General features: G+C 41.0%; 3 protein-coding genes across 3 annotated transcripts; 2 read left to right on the top strand and 1 right to left on the bottom strand.

Annotated features, from left to right (window-relative positions):
• Positions 1-115: 115 nt before the first annotated feature.
• Positions 116-4,111, bottom strand: ciao1 (cytosolic iron-sulfur assembly component 1). Its single transcript, XM_014470738.2, has 7 exons — positions 3,737-4,111; positions 1,809-1,957; positions 1,625-1,736; positions 1,433-1,521; positions 1,155-1,356; positions 999-1,068; positions 116-552 (listed from the first exon to the last, which is right to left on the bottom strand). The coding sequence occupies exons 1-7, from the start codon at positions 3,873-3,875 to the stop codon at positions 312-314; spliced, it is 1,002 nt and encodes a 333-aa protein (XP_014326224.2). The 5' UTR covers positions 3,876-4,111; the 3' UTR covers positions 116-311.
• Positions 4,112-4,670: 559 nt separating this feature from the next.
• Positions 4,671-7,771, top strand: tmem127 (transmembrane protein 127). Its single transcript, XM_005804351.3, has 3 exons — positions 4,671-5,439; positions 5,529-5,693; positions 6,246-7,771. Exons 1-3 carry the CDS (start codon positions 5,202-5,204, stop codon positions 6,554-6,556), a joined length of 714 nt encoding a protein of 237 aa, XP_005804408.1. The 5' UTR covers positions 4,671-5,201; the 3' UTR covers positions 6,557-7,771.
• Positions 7,772-9,360: 1,589 nt separating this feature from the next.
• Positions 9,361-14,624, top strand: LOC102237182 (ES1 protein, mitochondrial-like). Its single transcript, XM_005804350.2, has 7 exons — positions 9,361-9,547; positions 9,618-9,670; positions 9,751-9,864; positions 9,982-10,113; positions 10,229-10,321; positions 14,136-14,301; positions 14,404-14,624. Exons 1-7 carry the CDS (start codon positions 9,431-9,433, stop codon positions 14,542-14,544), a joined length of 816 nt encoding a protein of 271 aa, XP_005804407.1. The 5' UTR covers positions 9,361-9,430; the 3' UTR covers positions 14,545-14,624.
• Positions 14,625-15,383: the final 759 nt, after the last annotated feature.

Raw genomic sequence — 15,383 nt, 5'->3', positions numbered from 1 at the left:
TGTTTCAAATAGAAACAAGCACTCTAGTTATGTTGTGAATTTAAACATAACTAATTCCTCCTCTACATGTTTTTAGCATCATGTACTGTCTGAAAAGATTTTTTTAAATAAAGGATCAATTTGTGGTTATGTTTAATATTCTGTATTTATAAAAAAAAACTTTCAAGCAATTTTCAAAGGATACCATTTCCAAAATGCAGACACAAAAGCACATTGCAGTATTATTCTCAAACAGACAAAACATTTACCTGAAATTGCAAAAACAAAAAAAAAACCTTTCAACAACAAAATCAGGTCCAAAAACCACAGAATCAGTCTAATTCTTCTTCTTTAAACCTCCAAATTACAATCTCTCCATTGTCGCTGCAGGACGCCAGTAGGCCGGCCTCCTTCGGGTTCCAGGAAACGCAGTTAGCATCCTCGCTGTGAGCTTTGGTCTCCTGGGCGACGAGCGAAAACACTGGCTCATCAGGACTGGCCGTCACGTCCTCCTTGAAAACTCTCACTGCGTCATCACCGCAGGCGGTCGCCAGAGCGCCCGTCAGTTCACACCTGAACAGACGTGATTTATTTAAGTCAAATAATTTCACTTTCAGAGAGAAAAAGTGTTTTAAGACTGATAATAGAAATGGACCGATTTATAGCTACTGAGATGTTTTTCAAATTACAACAACAAACATTTTATTTTGGTAATAATTTTGTGAAATTTCAAGCATTTTAAAATTTTTATTACAGCTAATGGAAAGGAGAAAAATTGGTGTTGGTGACCGACAGCTGCACAACTATCAGGACATCACTATTCACCGTAATTACGACCCTATCTGAGTCCTAACATTTCTGCAATAAAGAATTTCTAAGGAGCTATTGGGAAATTATCTATAAGCCATCAACTTGTAAATAAACACTAAAACATGTCAAGAGGTCTGATTAAACTGTTAATAACATAAGTCGCTGATGCACCCAATCATCATGACATTAACAGGCATTGGTTGTCCTACCAGGCGACATCGTACACCGTTCGTCCATGGTACCCAGACAGGGTGCACACACACTTCCAGGAGAGGTTCCCTTTAAACAAGCAAATTGACAAAAAGTTGTTCATTTTTCTTTGCAATACACGACGACAAAAGTGCTGCTGTCCACCATGAACTCACCTTGCCCATTCTCGCTGGGACACTCTTTCCAAATCTTCACGGTGCGGTCATCACTGCAGGAGGCCATCCTCTCCCCTGAGGCATCGAAACACAAACTCCACACTGTGGATGTGTGGCCCTGCAAGGTGGCCTGGCACTCCCAGTCGTCGTCTTCCTCTTTGTAAATGCAGATGTTGTTGTCATAGCTGGCTGAAGCCAGAAGCTGTGTAAACAGAAAGCTCAGTGACAGCCTGTTGTCAAGGTAAGGTATGATTAGCATGCAAGGAGTCAGGGGCTACCTCCTTCTTGGGGTGCCACGCAACATGCTTGACATCTTGTGTGTGAGCGTTCAACACAGTAACACACTCGTATTCTTCATCTTCATCCACTGAAACGCACAAACGAATTGTGTTTGTACACAAGCTAAGAGCTAGCGTTAATTTAGTGATTTTACGACAATGGATTTCACTTTAGATTCGGTGAAAACAAACCTTCCCAAACCCAGACGCTCTTGTCTCGGCTGCAGGTGGCCAGGAGGTTCCCTGAAGGAGCCCACGCCACGCATTTGACCTCGTTTTCGTGTCCTTCCAACACGGTCAGGCTCTAGAAGACAAGTTCAAAAGTTCAGAAGTTTTTTGAAAATTCACTGGCTGAACAAGAAAAGTTTCATCTGACCTCAAAGTCATCGTTCTTTTTTTTCCAGATGCATGTGGTAGCATCAAAACTGGCAGAGGCCAGATAATTGCCACAAGGTGACCAGGCCACCTTCCTCACAGTGCGCTGGTGACCATCCTGCAGCACGGTCTTACAGATCCAAGAGTCACCTGAAAAAGAAATGCAGAAAAGATCAATCCCTTAATCTCATTCAACAAACACCGTTAGAGATAAGACTGAAAAAAATCCCATTTGTGGCAAATGGACAAATCATAACAGATGGAACTACAACACTACAACAGATGTACTTCAACAGTGTAAAAGTAACTTTTTCTGTTTTCATGTGGTATTTGGCTCTTTTTTTTTTTTAATTGAAAATACAGAAATGTAATACTAAAATGTTTGCTTTAAAGTATATAAAACACAGGCTATGTCCAAAACACATGGATTAGAGTAACTGCAACACCTAACGGAGAGGATGCAAACCAGGCGGATCCAGCTGGCAAGTGTTTTTGTGAGCTACCTTAAATTGTAATGAAGATGAACGAGCTCTAAGTGAAGTTTCACTTAAAAAAGTGTTTTCTAAGAATTACCTTGTTAGCATCATTTATCTACGGCAGGGGTGTCCAAACTTTTTGCAAAGAGGGCCAGATTTGATAAAGTGAAGATGCCCGGGGGCCAATAGTTTGTTCGGACATTTTTTAACTACAAAAGTTTCATGCAAATACACACTGTTATAAAACAATTTTCATTGTCACAATTATCTTTATTTTTCAAATGACAAAATAACCAAATATAAGCCACTCAGGCAGATGAGAATAACTCTAAAAACCCAAATTCTGCCTTTCATTCATATCTGGAGAGTCAGATAACATTGAACAAACTGTATGAAATACCTTAAATTTACATGAGTTTAAAAATATCTTTGCCTCAAGAACATTTTAAACAGGAGTTATAAGTAATGCAAAGTTGTCTATTATTATTAAATCTTAAAACAAGTGAATTTTGCTCTTGTCCTTTACAATATCTTTCAGAAAGTAATAGTTTGTCACATCTACAGGTTCATAACCAAATCTTACTCAAGAGTTTAATAAAAATAAGTGCCATAAATGTTCTTTTGGCTCTTCACTGCTGATAGTGACAGACGTTGCCGTTCAAAACACTCAGTTTCATGTCCTCAACTCTCAGTGCCACACTGTTACGTGCCAGGCAAACATTTTTCTCAAATTCTTGCTTCTTCTCAGGGCAAAATGTTCTCCACCATTTTCATAACACAGTCTTTGATAAATGTACCTCCAGTAAAAGGTTTGCCATGTTTAGCTATTAACATTAACTTCGTAGCTTTCTTTGGTGGTATTTTCTTTTGACTCACAGGCCCGCGTGAAGAATCGCTGTTGTGATGCCAGTCCAGCTTGGAGCTGCTTTAGTTTTTCAGCACGGTCACTTCCTGTTAGCTTGTTGTATGTGTTAGCATGTTTAGTCTGGTAGTGTCTCTATACGTTCAAATCCTTAAACAAGGCAACCGTCTCACAAATTAGACAAGCACAATTGCCTTGATTTTCAGTGAAGAAGTATTATAATTCCCATCTCTCTTGAAAGCGGCGGCCCTCACTGTCAACTTGTTTTCTTTGCAGTGGCCATGGCAGAAATGAGTGGAGAGCGGTTCGCTGCACGGAGGCAGAGACTGATAGTATTAAAGTGGTGCTGCCACCATTTGGTGAAAGGAGGAATTACAGTTTCAAGTTTTATGATTTATTGATTCTGTTTGACAGTGCAGGCATAAATAATACATTATAAGACCGAAGCTGCGGGCCGTATGAAATCTGACCGCGGGCCGTGATTGGCCCTCGGGCCGGACTTTGGACATGCCTGATCTACGGAAACATGACCCACCTGTCCATGTTTTAAGTGTTAGTGTTGTGCCACAGCTCGTGTTATTGACAGCTCACCCTCTCGGCCCCATATCCGGACGGCCTTGTCACCACCGCATGAAGCCAGCAGGGCCCCATTCGGGCTCCAGGAGACGAACCAGCAGCAGGAGTCCGGGTGCGCGCTGATCCTCTGAACCAGGGACAGAGCTTCCTTCATGGCTACTCAAATATTTCACGCAGTTGATGCGTGGATACTTCCGTGTCTACTTTTAACGCCCGGTAGTACGAAGCCCACTTGTCATGTATCAGCATGTGGAGCAGCAGAAATGAATGAGGGTCGTTTATGTAGCAGTGAACAAAGTAAAACAATATCTTACAGAGATGTCTACAGCGGAAATGTTGCCATGTTTGCTTATCATAGGCTGCGCGCGTTGCATTCTGGATCACTTCCGTTCTCTGACGCTAGACACGCACCATTTGTCAACCTCTCCTCTACTCGCCGGCGAGAGCGGTGGACACCCACTTCCGCTGGGGAAAAAAAATACAAGTTATGTCTTAGAAAAATGATTTATCGACATTTGTCTCTATGTAATAAATTGCTGGCGGGGTATCAAGCAGCAGATCACATTTGGTAAATTTTATGTAGTTATTACACGTTTCCTTTGTTGGCATTTAATGAAACTTTGTAAACCAACTTTCTGTGAAAAGAAACCCCTGACCTTGCACCAACATAGTAACTAAACAGCAAACAATTTACTCTCAGTTTATGAGGGGAAACTCCTCCCACTCCACTGCGTCATCACTTCTAGCCGAGTGATACGCCGGCTGAATGTTAAGGAATAAGTCTACTGACTTTTAGACTACTTTGATTAGAAATGAGGCAAAAAAAGAAGGAAAACTGTCTAATACTTCTTTGTGGGGGTAAAACAATTTGTAATTGGCAATCTAATTGGAAATATTTATTTACTGTTGTGTAAGTGGTTTTGGACGAGTCACCACTAGATGGCAGCAACCCCTCCTCTTAGACCGGTGCCAACTGCTAACAGGAAGTCAACATTACAGGAAACCAGCGTAAGCTGTCTTTTGTTTTGTTTTGTGTTTCCTTTTCTGTACTAATAGTAACCGTATGTTTTTATTGTTGTAGGTATTCTTATCGTGTGTTAAGTGTGTTTGTTTGTTTGTGTTGGGTTTAGTTTTCTCCTTAGATTTTGTTATATTTGACGTTGACAAGGAGTTAGCGTATCAGGCTAACAGAAGAGCTAACAGGCCTAGAGGCCATCTGTTCATTGTCTGATCGGCCGCCAGCGTCTTGTTTTATCTAGCATCCCAGTTTTTGTCGGACATATTGTGTGTAACTCATCGAAAGAAAGAGTCCAGAGCCGCTGTCATCCCTTCGTGATCCAAGTTTCCTTGCCTGAACCGGCTTACAGGCCTTACTCTGCCTACTCTCTTGGTTGCCTCATCCCTTAGCTACGGAAGGATTGCTATAAAAAAAGAAGTCTCTAACGCTCCTCACACCAGTTATTAAGGAGACGCAATAACCATGTATGCGCCACCGGGTTCCACTCTCCCTGGAGGTCGGAGACGGAGAGCGGGCACCTCCCTGCCCAAGCAGCCGGAGCGGAGCTTGGTGTCGGCTCTGCCCGGAGCTCTGTCCATCACAGCGCTGTGCACGGCTCTGGCTGAACCGGCCTGGCTCCGGGTTCACGGAGGGGCCTGCCCAAGACAAGAGCTGGGGGTGGCGGATGTCTTGGGGTACATCGATCCCAAGCTTCTGGATGGTGAGAATAATCACGTCACAACCCGTAGCGTAGGCAGTTGTTTAATCATTCGGCTGTCTTGTAACTTTGTGACTTCTATATTTCCACAGATTACTGTGTAAACCCACAAATCATCCTGTTGCTGAGGGTCATCGCTGCCTTCTGTTTCCTCGGCATATTATGCAGTCTGACTGCTTTTCTGTTGGATGTGTTTGGACCCAAGCACTCTGCCCTAAAGGTCACACGCAGATATGCTTTTGCACATATACTAACAGGTACATATCCTTATTGTTGGAGGGTTTTTAAAAAAGTGTATCAATAAACAAAGTAAAGGTGGACGATTTGGCAAAAATATCAAATCAGAATTTTTATAAAGTAAAATCATGATGTCTGAGTTTTTTTATTCAGAAAGGTTTACCTTAAAGAAAGCATATTACCAGAGCATTTAGGAAGAATAATGTTTTTAAACAGATTTTCATATAATGTGTCATGTTGCTAACCTCTTAAGTACAGTTGACATAAACTTAACCCTATGCTCAGTCTCACACTATTTAAAGTAAAATGATCAATTTTATATCTTTTGAGTAAATCTATTCAAGCAATCAATCAATCTTTATGTACAAACTACTTTTTATGCAATCAAACCTGACATAAAATGTTTTTTTACATTATTTAAACTTTGTCTACAACTCTAAAAATAAAAATAATCAAAACTGATGCAGCTGGACAAGAACATTGAAAAGCAAACTTGTTCTTGTCCTTAGTGCACTATTATATCGAGCAGACCTATTCTGTTAGTTTTATTAACCTACTCTCTCTCCCCTCAGTGCTGCAGTGTGCCACAGTAATTGGGTTTTGCTACTGGACCTCAGAACTGATCTTGGCGCTTCAGCAGCAGCACAAAAAGTACCACGGCTCTCTCATATACGTCACCTTCGCCATCAGCTTCTACCTGGTGGCGGGCGCTGGCGGCGCATCGATCCTCGCCACCGCCGCAAACCTCCTACGCCACTACCCCACAGAGGAGGAGGAGCAGGCCCTGGAGTTGCTCTCGGAGATGGAGGACAGCAGCGAGACTTTTCCTGCCGACTACGACGTCGCCAATCAGTTTCAGCCGCCACCTGCCTACACGCCCTAATCCAACCAGACTGGCCTTGCGAAAAAATTGTTTTATCCCCGAGCACAGCTACTTTGCTTGACGTGCACACCACGCTCAATTTATCAAATGGAAACCTTTGCAAAAACTCTCGGCAACGAACGCAACACGCGCACGGGTCGGTGCGTCGATTCCTTGAAAGACAGTGGCTTTGGGTGCATGGAAGCTTTCTTTAGTGGTGGCGTCAATTTAGGAGCTGCTTCATACTTAATTCTCACTGCTGAAGTGGTTAGTGATTTGCATGTAAATGGCTTTTAGGATCTGGTCCTTACATGTAACTATAAGTCATCTGCAAAAAATAAAAAATCACCCAATAGCGCTCATCACAGGAAACAGAAAGAAGCAGCTGCAACCTGATCAGCGCTGTTGCCGAATGTTATCATCAGCCGTAGTTATAATTGGATTTGGGTGGAGCTTTGATTAAACAGCTTTGTGATTTTTCATTTGACATATTTGCCACATGTGTGATTTCTTTCTTCTTCTTCTTTTGTCCTGATGTTGCTTATTTGCAGGAATCCATCAACACTGATGAGATTGTTTTAAACATGAATTTTATACAAAAAAAAAAAACGGACCTTATTCATTCTATGTCCTGTCTTTTCTCTTGCTTTCTCACTCACTATTTTCACCTCCTCTGTTCTAGACGTGACAGAAGCATTTACAAACATTGTGAGGGAGGGGAGTTTTTCGTGTTTCGAAAACACGGTGTGGAGAAATGGAGGCTAGCTTGGCAGCAAACCTCACAGCATAAACATCGGTTACGTCATCATAATTGTATTTGAGTTTTAAAAAAGAGGATTTTGTTTGTACTCTGTGAATACCGTTTGTGACCACTTCAGTATGTGTTTTCCATGCGTGAGTTCTGCTGATTTTTCAGATTTGTAGGCCGCGGTTTGGATCTTCCGTGTTCCACGTAAGGTTCCTGCTGCCGCTTGAGTTTGTGACTGATGTGGTGATTGTAGTTGGTTGCACATTTGTTTCTGTTTCTGCATTTTGTTTCCCACTGTATTTTCTTCATCTTTATGTAAATAGTAATTGTTTATACATGCAGTAAAGTGGCCATAATAAAAGAAACGTCATATTTTGCCTTCTGTTGTTCATCTGTACATTGACAAATGACTATTTTTTCCCCCTGAACCTTCACTGTGAGTTGTCTCCCCTTCAGGTGCATCTCAATAAATTAAAATATCAAACGTTTCCTTGTGATTCAATTGAAAAAAATATTGGCAACACTTTTATTAAAGACTGATACAACACTGTCATAAATATGGCATAACATTTGTCATGAACATAAAAGAGTCTTTATGAATGTTTGACAGTTGTCATGAAGTGTCATTCGGTAAATAATGACACTTTTAATGCAAAGTTGCTTTAAAAGTTGCACTAAAAGTCTATTAAAAGTGCCAACTTTGCAATAAACTGTCATTATTTACTAAATAATTCAAAGTTGGCACTTTTAGTGAACTTTTAATGCAACTTTGCATTAAAAGTGTCATTATTTACCGAATGACACTTCATGACAACAGTCAAACATTCATAAAGACTCCTTCTGGTTCATGACAAATGTTATGCCATTTAGCTGTTATGTCATTGCAGTCGTATGCACATCCCTTCAAATTAACATTGTTACCAAAATGTTATCAAGTGTTTATTTCTTTTAATCTTTACTGTCCTTAAACATTTGACTGGATCTTTGCCTTTCCACCTTTCCTTCACACTCTGGGGCCTTGATCTTTAGATAAAATGCACATTTTGCTTTCACCTTAGAAGAGAACCTTGCAGCACTGAGTTCAGTCCTTAGGTCAGGTAAGAAACTCCTGACATCTTTAATTCAAGAGTGGTTCAACACAACAAATATAACAATGTAGCATCTCTATCTTGGATGCATCTGTGTGTGGTTACTCCTGAAGTACTGACTCCACCTACAGACTAGAACTTGTGAACGCCCACTGTGCTCTTGAATTGACTTTGCTTCACAGTCTGCTCAAGGCTGCGGTCATTCCTGTTTTTCCTGCGTCATTTCTTGCTAAACTTTTTCCTTCCACACAACTTTCCATTAATAATCTTTGATACAGTCCTCTTACAGTCTCTTTAGCAATGACGTTTTGTGGCTTACCAACAGTTCAATCAACACTCTTCCCTATCACTAAGTAGGCTATAACATTTCAGTATTATTTTTAATAGTTTTATATTCTAACTTTAAAAAAGATAAACTGAATCTCAGGTATTCCTTTGTCGTAATCATCAAAATTAACAGAAAGCACACACACTTCATCTCAGTGTGTGATGAAGTTGTACGAGTTTCACTTCTTGAATTGAAATACTGAATTGAATCAAACTTTTCAAAAATAGTTTACTGAGATGCAGCTGAACATTTTTACTCTGAAAGTGACATTTCCATCTGTTGAAGGTATTTCTGGGTTCGCCGTCTAGACTCAACACGGCATTACAAAGCGTAAGAGCCTTACACCCTAATGGACTTTACAGGACATATGGTATGCCACTATGCCCGTATAATGCAGTTGGACACCGTTTCCTAATCAATGCACTGTATCAAGTGCCAAGCTCTTAATGGGTCAAGATATTAGCCGAAGCTAAAGTTTCACTCCGTGGCTAAATACCTTAAGTTAATCAGAAGAATTAACGAGGTATTAATAGGGAAGGGTGTTCTGGAAAGGAAGAAGTCAAGTCGTGAAAAGACAATGGAGCTCAGCTTACGTGATAACGTCACTCGGCCCCACACTGCTAGTATAAATACAGACCTCCTCAGTGAGATCAATATCTGCCCTCTCAGAGGTCTTTACAGGCTCCGTCTGTTAATCGGGTACTTTCCTGCGGAATCACTAAAGCTTAATCATGCTGGCAACCAGGACCTTGCTGTCAAAACAGACTCTGACCGCTGTCTCTCATCAGCCTGCCTGCTTCGTTCATCAAGGGGAATATGGCTACTGGGGAAACACCAAGGTTGCTGTGGTAAGTTTAAGCAAATAATATGCTACAAGTGAAAAGAAGTGGACCAATGCAGTGAGTCGATATATTCCAGGTTTTCTCAGGATGTGGATGGTGGGATGGAAGTGATGTCCATGAAGGAGTGTAGTGAGTATCCAGGCACATTCTCACCAATCCATGAACCTCCACCAGTGCAGACATGATGGCTCTAAACCTTTTGTGTGCAGCACCATGTACCACCTGAGCAGGAACGGCGCCCGCTTCCGCATGTTTGCTCCAAATCAGCAGCAAATGCATGTGATGGATCACATGAAGAAGCAGCCTTCCTCGGGCGAGAACCGGTAAAAGCCACACACACCAGACAGTGAACTGACTTGACCTTTCGCATGCATGTGTAACCGTCTGACCCGACTCTTCCCACAAGGTAGTATTTTTGATTATATCTGGCCATCAAACAGGAACGTGATGATCGAGTCAGCTCGCTTCATTCACGGCCAGGGAAAGAAGCAAATACAGGACCTGTCCACGCTGGACGTCAACAACTTCGACGCCGTCATCTTTCCTGGAGGCCACGGGATCGTCAAGAATCTGTGAGGGGTCACTTGCAAACTGGGCTGTGCAAAGAAAAGTAAAATTGGGTACAATGCGGTTCATTCAAGCCTTAAATACTAATGGAAGTGTAAAAAATCTTAATTGTATTTTTAGATCCACTTTTATGAAGGACGGCAAGGACTGCAAGCTGCATAATGACGTGGAAAGAGTGCTTAAAGAGTTCCACCGTTCACGCAAACCTATTGGGTATGTATGCTGTGATCCGTCCTCAGTAATTAGCCTCACTGACTTTGAGTTAGAAAGTCAGGGAGAAGTACAGAACTATGTCGAACATGAGGCTAAGCTCCAGACTGCCTCTGACATCTACCTCCTGTCTTAATTAAAATGCACCAATTTAAATAAACAAAAGCTTTAGACAACCTGATAATGGAATTAGGGCACTGCAAGGAGTCACTGGTGACTTAGACGTTTAGTCAGGCAAATGAAATTAGGTGAGGAAGCTGTGGTGAACATTTAATTCAGCACGGTATGATCTTTTTTTGTTGCGAAAGCCTTTTTAGGTAAAAAAAAAAAAATTGACTCTTTCCACAAACGTCCTGTAAAGTTTATTAAGCCAATTAACAAGGCTAATTTCGGCACAACAAAGCCTAAAGCTTCTCAGCAGCCCTTTGTTTACACAATAGGTGAATCTGATCTAAATTTCTCAGATTTCAGGATTTGACAAACAGCAATGGCCAGAAGAACAGAAATTGTACTTCATTAGCCGTTTTAAAGGTAGTTTTTTCTTGTACACTGATTTTAGGAATCTGTTTAGCGAGAGTCTTCACTTGAACTCTCAGTGGAGAGAGCAGCTAGGGCAAATGCCGTAAAAATAGCCTTACTGCTCCTAAGCCCAAACTGGAAGATGTGAAAGCAGGCAAATCCTTTAAAGCGGGGAGGACACAACAAAGGCTCTGACATAAATGCTTCCACTCTAATGGGATCGGGTTAAAACAACAGATTCTGGCCGGAGGGATGAGGTGACGGGCAGACGTCTGCGTTGAGGTCGGGTGAAAGGGCACTGGGTGTTAGGTGAAGACGGGAGGATTCCAGGTATGGAGAGATGCAGGATTACAGGAATTAAAGGAAAGAGTGAAGGAGAATGCTAAGGAGGAGAAGGTAAAAGGACAGTCGCCATGACAACAGAAGGTTAAATAGTTTGCTGACCCCTGCACCGTAATCCCTACCTATCACAATTAGCGCACAGAACGAGTTTGAGCCAATGGAGCTTCTGTCTTCAGCAAAATTTATCCGTCTGAAAGTTATAACCGAGAACAATCACGGCTCATACACGTTTGGCATTGCCTTGGTGACTGCTTTCTCCTTTAGCAGACAAGAGCCTGGTGATTTTCAGATGCACGTTGTTCTTTGTTCATTCTGTTGATCACTTTTACATCTTAACCAGCGTTGTCCCCTACAGTCTGCTCTTATCTTAATCAATTATGTAGAAGTGTATGATCAAAATTGACAGACTTGCTAATTAATTTTACAACAACCTGCTAACACGAGTCAAGTTGCCGTGTGCTGAGTATGAAGAGATCAGGATGCTACATTATGCATAATCCTAAGTAATTAAATACAAGGTAACTGGACTTCTTCCAGTGCTTAGGACTCTCATGTCCTTAATGACCAAGAATCTACTCATTGGCAGACCAGGAATGCCCACACCCAGTCTTCAATAGCCACTATCCAGCAACTTCTAGACACATTCAAAATTTTATAATCAGCAGTCTCTCAGCTTTACAGAGGCTGGGTAACGAGCAATTTATGTGATTTAAGTTTTTTCAAGAAGAAATGCATCTAAAGGTTGTAAGGTAGTAGATCTTGAGGACTGGACTTCGGCCCCCCTGGTGTGGACTGAGATTCTCAGTCTAAATCGCACTGTTGCAGTACAAAGTACAGACGGCCATCATTCATAAAATAAATTACTGCAACAAAACTGCAGGACCCATTCTGGTTTCACAGGCATAGGCAGGCGCTGTGCGGACTTTTCTTACGGTCAGGTGAGAGGTGGCATCGGGTATTAGATGAAGGTGGGAAGATCCCCAGATGAAGGAGATTTGGGATTACCGGAATTACTGGGAAGAGCGGAGCTGGATGCTGATGAAAAGGTGAAGAAAAGGTCACCATGACAACTGAAGACTGAGGGTAGTCCCGACCTCTACCCTAGTTTCATAGTTTAAAAAAACCCAACAACAATAAAACAAAATTGTTTTGAACCAGTTAATGGAGTTCACCATATTTCCCGTAAAAACAAAGGCTACAGAAAGTGAAAGTAAAAAAACATTTGTCGTGCCAGTCGGCTGTAGAATACTGCTTTTTCCATTGGTTGGTTTTGTCGGCGTTGGTGCCTAAAAGAGTATTTTTTTGTATCTGAATAATATATGTTGAGCTGTGCCAGTCAGAAGTTCAGATACACTCATCATCGGCTTAAATGTATTTAATTTTGCACTTTTGATGATGCGTTTGAATTTGTCTTGTTTTAGAGTGGTATGATAAACATAACAATGCAACTTTCAATTCATTTTAAAAACAACAATTGGGCACACAAATTTAGATTTACTGCTGATTTTCTCTTATTTATAAAAATTCAAAATTGGACATGCGGGTCAAATTTACTGATACACCCCCACTAATAATTTAGCTGCCATTAAGGATCTAGACTGGCCCCAACTAGGTTTAAAAGCTGCATCTATGCAAAAATAATTCAGGCAGTTTATATCCAGTTCTGCCAAAAAGAGTCATAAAATATCAAACAGAAACCTTGATGATGGCTGCAAGAGGTCTGTAGTTGTTCAGCTGGGGACTTTTATCCAAATATTACTGTGGTGAATTCCTACTTTTACAATTGGTTCAGGTTTTATATGTTGCAATTTTCAGTCCCTCCCAAAAACAAGGATCACTTGAACTTAGGTTTTCAGTTCTGTTCAATTTACTCATGCAGTATGGATTTAGAACAAATGTCATCTCAAGGCAATTTACAAATCTAAAAAATCCAGGTGTATATACAGAAATAGACAATCTGATTGTCTATTTCTGGACTAAAATCCAGTCAAATGCTCATGCAACTAAGTGTAAAACAGAGTGCTTTCCAAAGGTTAAAAATATACAAACGCGAAACCACTGGAAATCCATTCATTAAAATAATCAAGGAAAACAGACAAATAAAGCGATGAATAAATAAGAGCTAGTGATAAATTAACCAATTACTGGAGATTAAAAAGAATGTGGTGACAGAGGTCAGTTAATTTCATAAAGTTGTTCTTTTGCAGTCATTCCTTATGTTGAGCATGTATGTGGTGACAGTGGAAAGGAACATTTTGCTTCAGCAGCCTAAAATAAATAAGCAGAAACAGATATCATTTATATGCAGGAACAAGTAGAGAGGGAACATAAAGTTAATGTCATAAATAACAGCAGATAATATACATGATTGGAGCGTAGCAGGAGAAAGTAGCAAAGTGACATGATGGTCAGTTTGTCCTCCAGCAGCTTAACCCAATAGCAGCATAACTACAGAGATAGCTCAGGATAATCTAAGCCAGTCCAACTATAGGCTGTAAAATTAAGTTTTTAACCTAGTCTTAAATGTAGACTGAGCGTCTGCTGCAAACTGGAAGCTGGTTCCACAGGAGAGGAGCTCGATAACTAGAGGATCTGCTTCTCATCAGTGAACCTAACAGAACTGATGTAAGATGGAGCTTGATTATTAAGAACTTTATTTGTATTTAAAATTGTATTCCGTAATTAGCCGGTTGTCAATAAAGGTAAAAATTGGACACATTTGATCTCACCCTTTAGTTCTTCAGAACTCTCACTTTGGATAAGCTGGAGGCTTGAAACTGCGTTGAAATCAACACTTGATGGAAGCTAAACGTTTCTGCCGATAAAGAGTTGTAGTTTTTCTTCTATTAAAAAAAAAAAAATCTTCTATGTCACTAACATGCAATCAACCTTTGACCTCGATAACAGGAGATGATTAGTGCATTAAAGCGGTGAAAGACTTGTGCCTCTGTTCCAGCCTGGCCAGCATGGCTCCGGTGCTGGCCTGCCGCGTGTTGCCCAGCATCGAGGTGACCATGGGCTACGAGCGGGACGAGAGCACCCGCTGGGGGAACTGGCCTCAAACCAACATGGTGCAGGCTGTGAAGGGCATGGGCGCTCGCCACGTCGTCCGTGAGCCATACATATCCTTTCAGAGGGCTGTCTGTCGTAAATTCGAGCGAAATCGTTCGTCTTCATCATTACTGTGACTCCTCCGCTGCTTTGACCTTAACCATTTCTTTCACGAAGCCTATGTGGATGAGAAGAACAAAGTGGTCAGCACTCCGTCCTTCATGTGGGAGACGGACTATCACTATCACTATATATTCGATGGTGTTGGAAATATGGTCAAACATGTGATGCGTCTCTCCTCCAAGAAAGAGTAATGCTGAATGCCCGGCATTCACCTCTACACTGTGATGAAACCTTACCTGGAATAATAAAAATGCTCTAGTTGAAATGCAAATTTTGTGCAATTGATGGTTAAAGGCTGTTTTGGATAAATGTTATAAACGTGTGCGTCTCAGTGAAGCAGACGTAGACGTGTACGTATTTTAGTCAATTCACTCAAAAAGTGAACCTAGCTAATGTAAACCTAAAATTCAGTTGATAAAGAAATAGGATATTGCGCAATCCAGAAAAAAGAAGGATCTTTGATGCAACAATTTTGGGCAAGTGAAAAGCATATTTGTGTACCGTGCAAATTTGCAGTGTGTGCACCAGTGTGGGCTCCTTGTTCATGAATTGCTGCATCAACCAGTTACCAGCTTTAGGGACGATTACTTTATCACATAAGATAAGGATGGTTTACATTTTTTCTTTCTTAATTAAGAAAATTATTATTTTAAATCTGAATATTAGTTTTGTTTCTTAGCAGTGTGCAAAAGAAAAAGAGCAACAGCATAATAATGGCCAACATAACAAAGGATCAAGCATAGTTTTTATGAGGTTCTGTCACTTATGTTTGATGCAAATTTGTGTTTACAGCATCAATGTACAACTGATCATTTGCGCTGCTGTTTTATCCATGACCACATGGGGGCGTGTGATGTAATTAGGTCCGAGCAGCTAAGCGCTGCGAAGGCCTATTGTAATCGTTCTTCTTCTTTTTATTATGCTTCTGTCAAAAGAATTAGCTTTTTGGGGGCTTTATCATATTCAAAAGCTTACCAAAGTTGGCCGACGTGTCAAGTCTGCGTGGAAATTACGTATTTTAAGGTCGTCG

Source organism: Xiphophorus maculatus, chromosome 12, assembly GCF_002775205.1.
Source record: "Xiphophorus maculatus strain JP 163 A chromosome 12, X_maculatus-5.0-male, whole genome shotgun sequence".
Classification (NCBI taxonomy): domain Eukaryota; kingdom Metazoa; phylum Chordata; class Actinopteri; order Cyprinodontiformes; family Poeciliidae; genus Xiphophorus; species Xiphophorus maculatus.
This window is presented reverse-complemented; position numbering and strand designations above follow the sequence as displayed.

Coding starts and splice junctions, on each gene's coding strand:
- ciao1 (XM_014470738.2), bottom strand. CDS start 3,875: ATGAAGGAAGCTCTGTCCCTGGTTCAGAGGATCAGCGCGCACCCGGAC. Junction 1,958..3,736: donor CCGGATATGGGGCCGAGAGG/GTGAGCTGTCAA, acceptor TTTCTTTTTCAG/GTGACTCTTGGATCTGTAAG. Junction 1,522..1,624: donor GAGCGTCTGGGTTTGGGAAG/GTTTGTTTTCAC, acceptor TGTGCGTTTCAG/TGGATGAAGATGAAGAATAC.
- tmem127 (XM_005804351.3), top strand. CDS start 5,202: ATGTATGCGCCACCGGGTTCCACTCTCCCTGGAGGTCGGAGACGGAGA. Junction 5,440..5,528: donor CGATCCCAAGCTTCTGGATG/GTGAGAATAATC, acceptor ATATTTCCACAG/ATTACTGTGTAAACCCACAA. Junction 5,694..6,245: donor TTTTGCACATATACTAACAG/GTACATATCCTT, acceptor CTCTCCCCTCAG/TGCTGCAGTGTGCCACAGTA.
- LOC102237182 (XM_005804350.2), top strand. CDS start 9,431: ATGCTGGCAACCAGGACCTTGCTGTCAAAACAGACTCTGACCGCTGTC. Junction 9,865..9,981: donor CCTTCCTCGGGCGAGAACCG/GTAAAAGCCACA, acceptor GCCATCAAACAG/GAACGTGATGATCGAGTCAG. Junction 14,302..14,403: donor ACGTCGTCCGTGAGCCATAC/ATATCCTTTCAG, acceptor CATTTCTTTCAC/GAAGCCTATGTGGATGAGAA.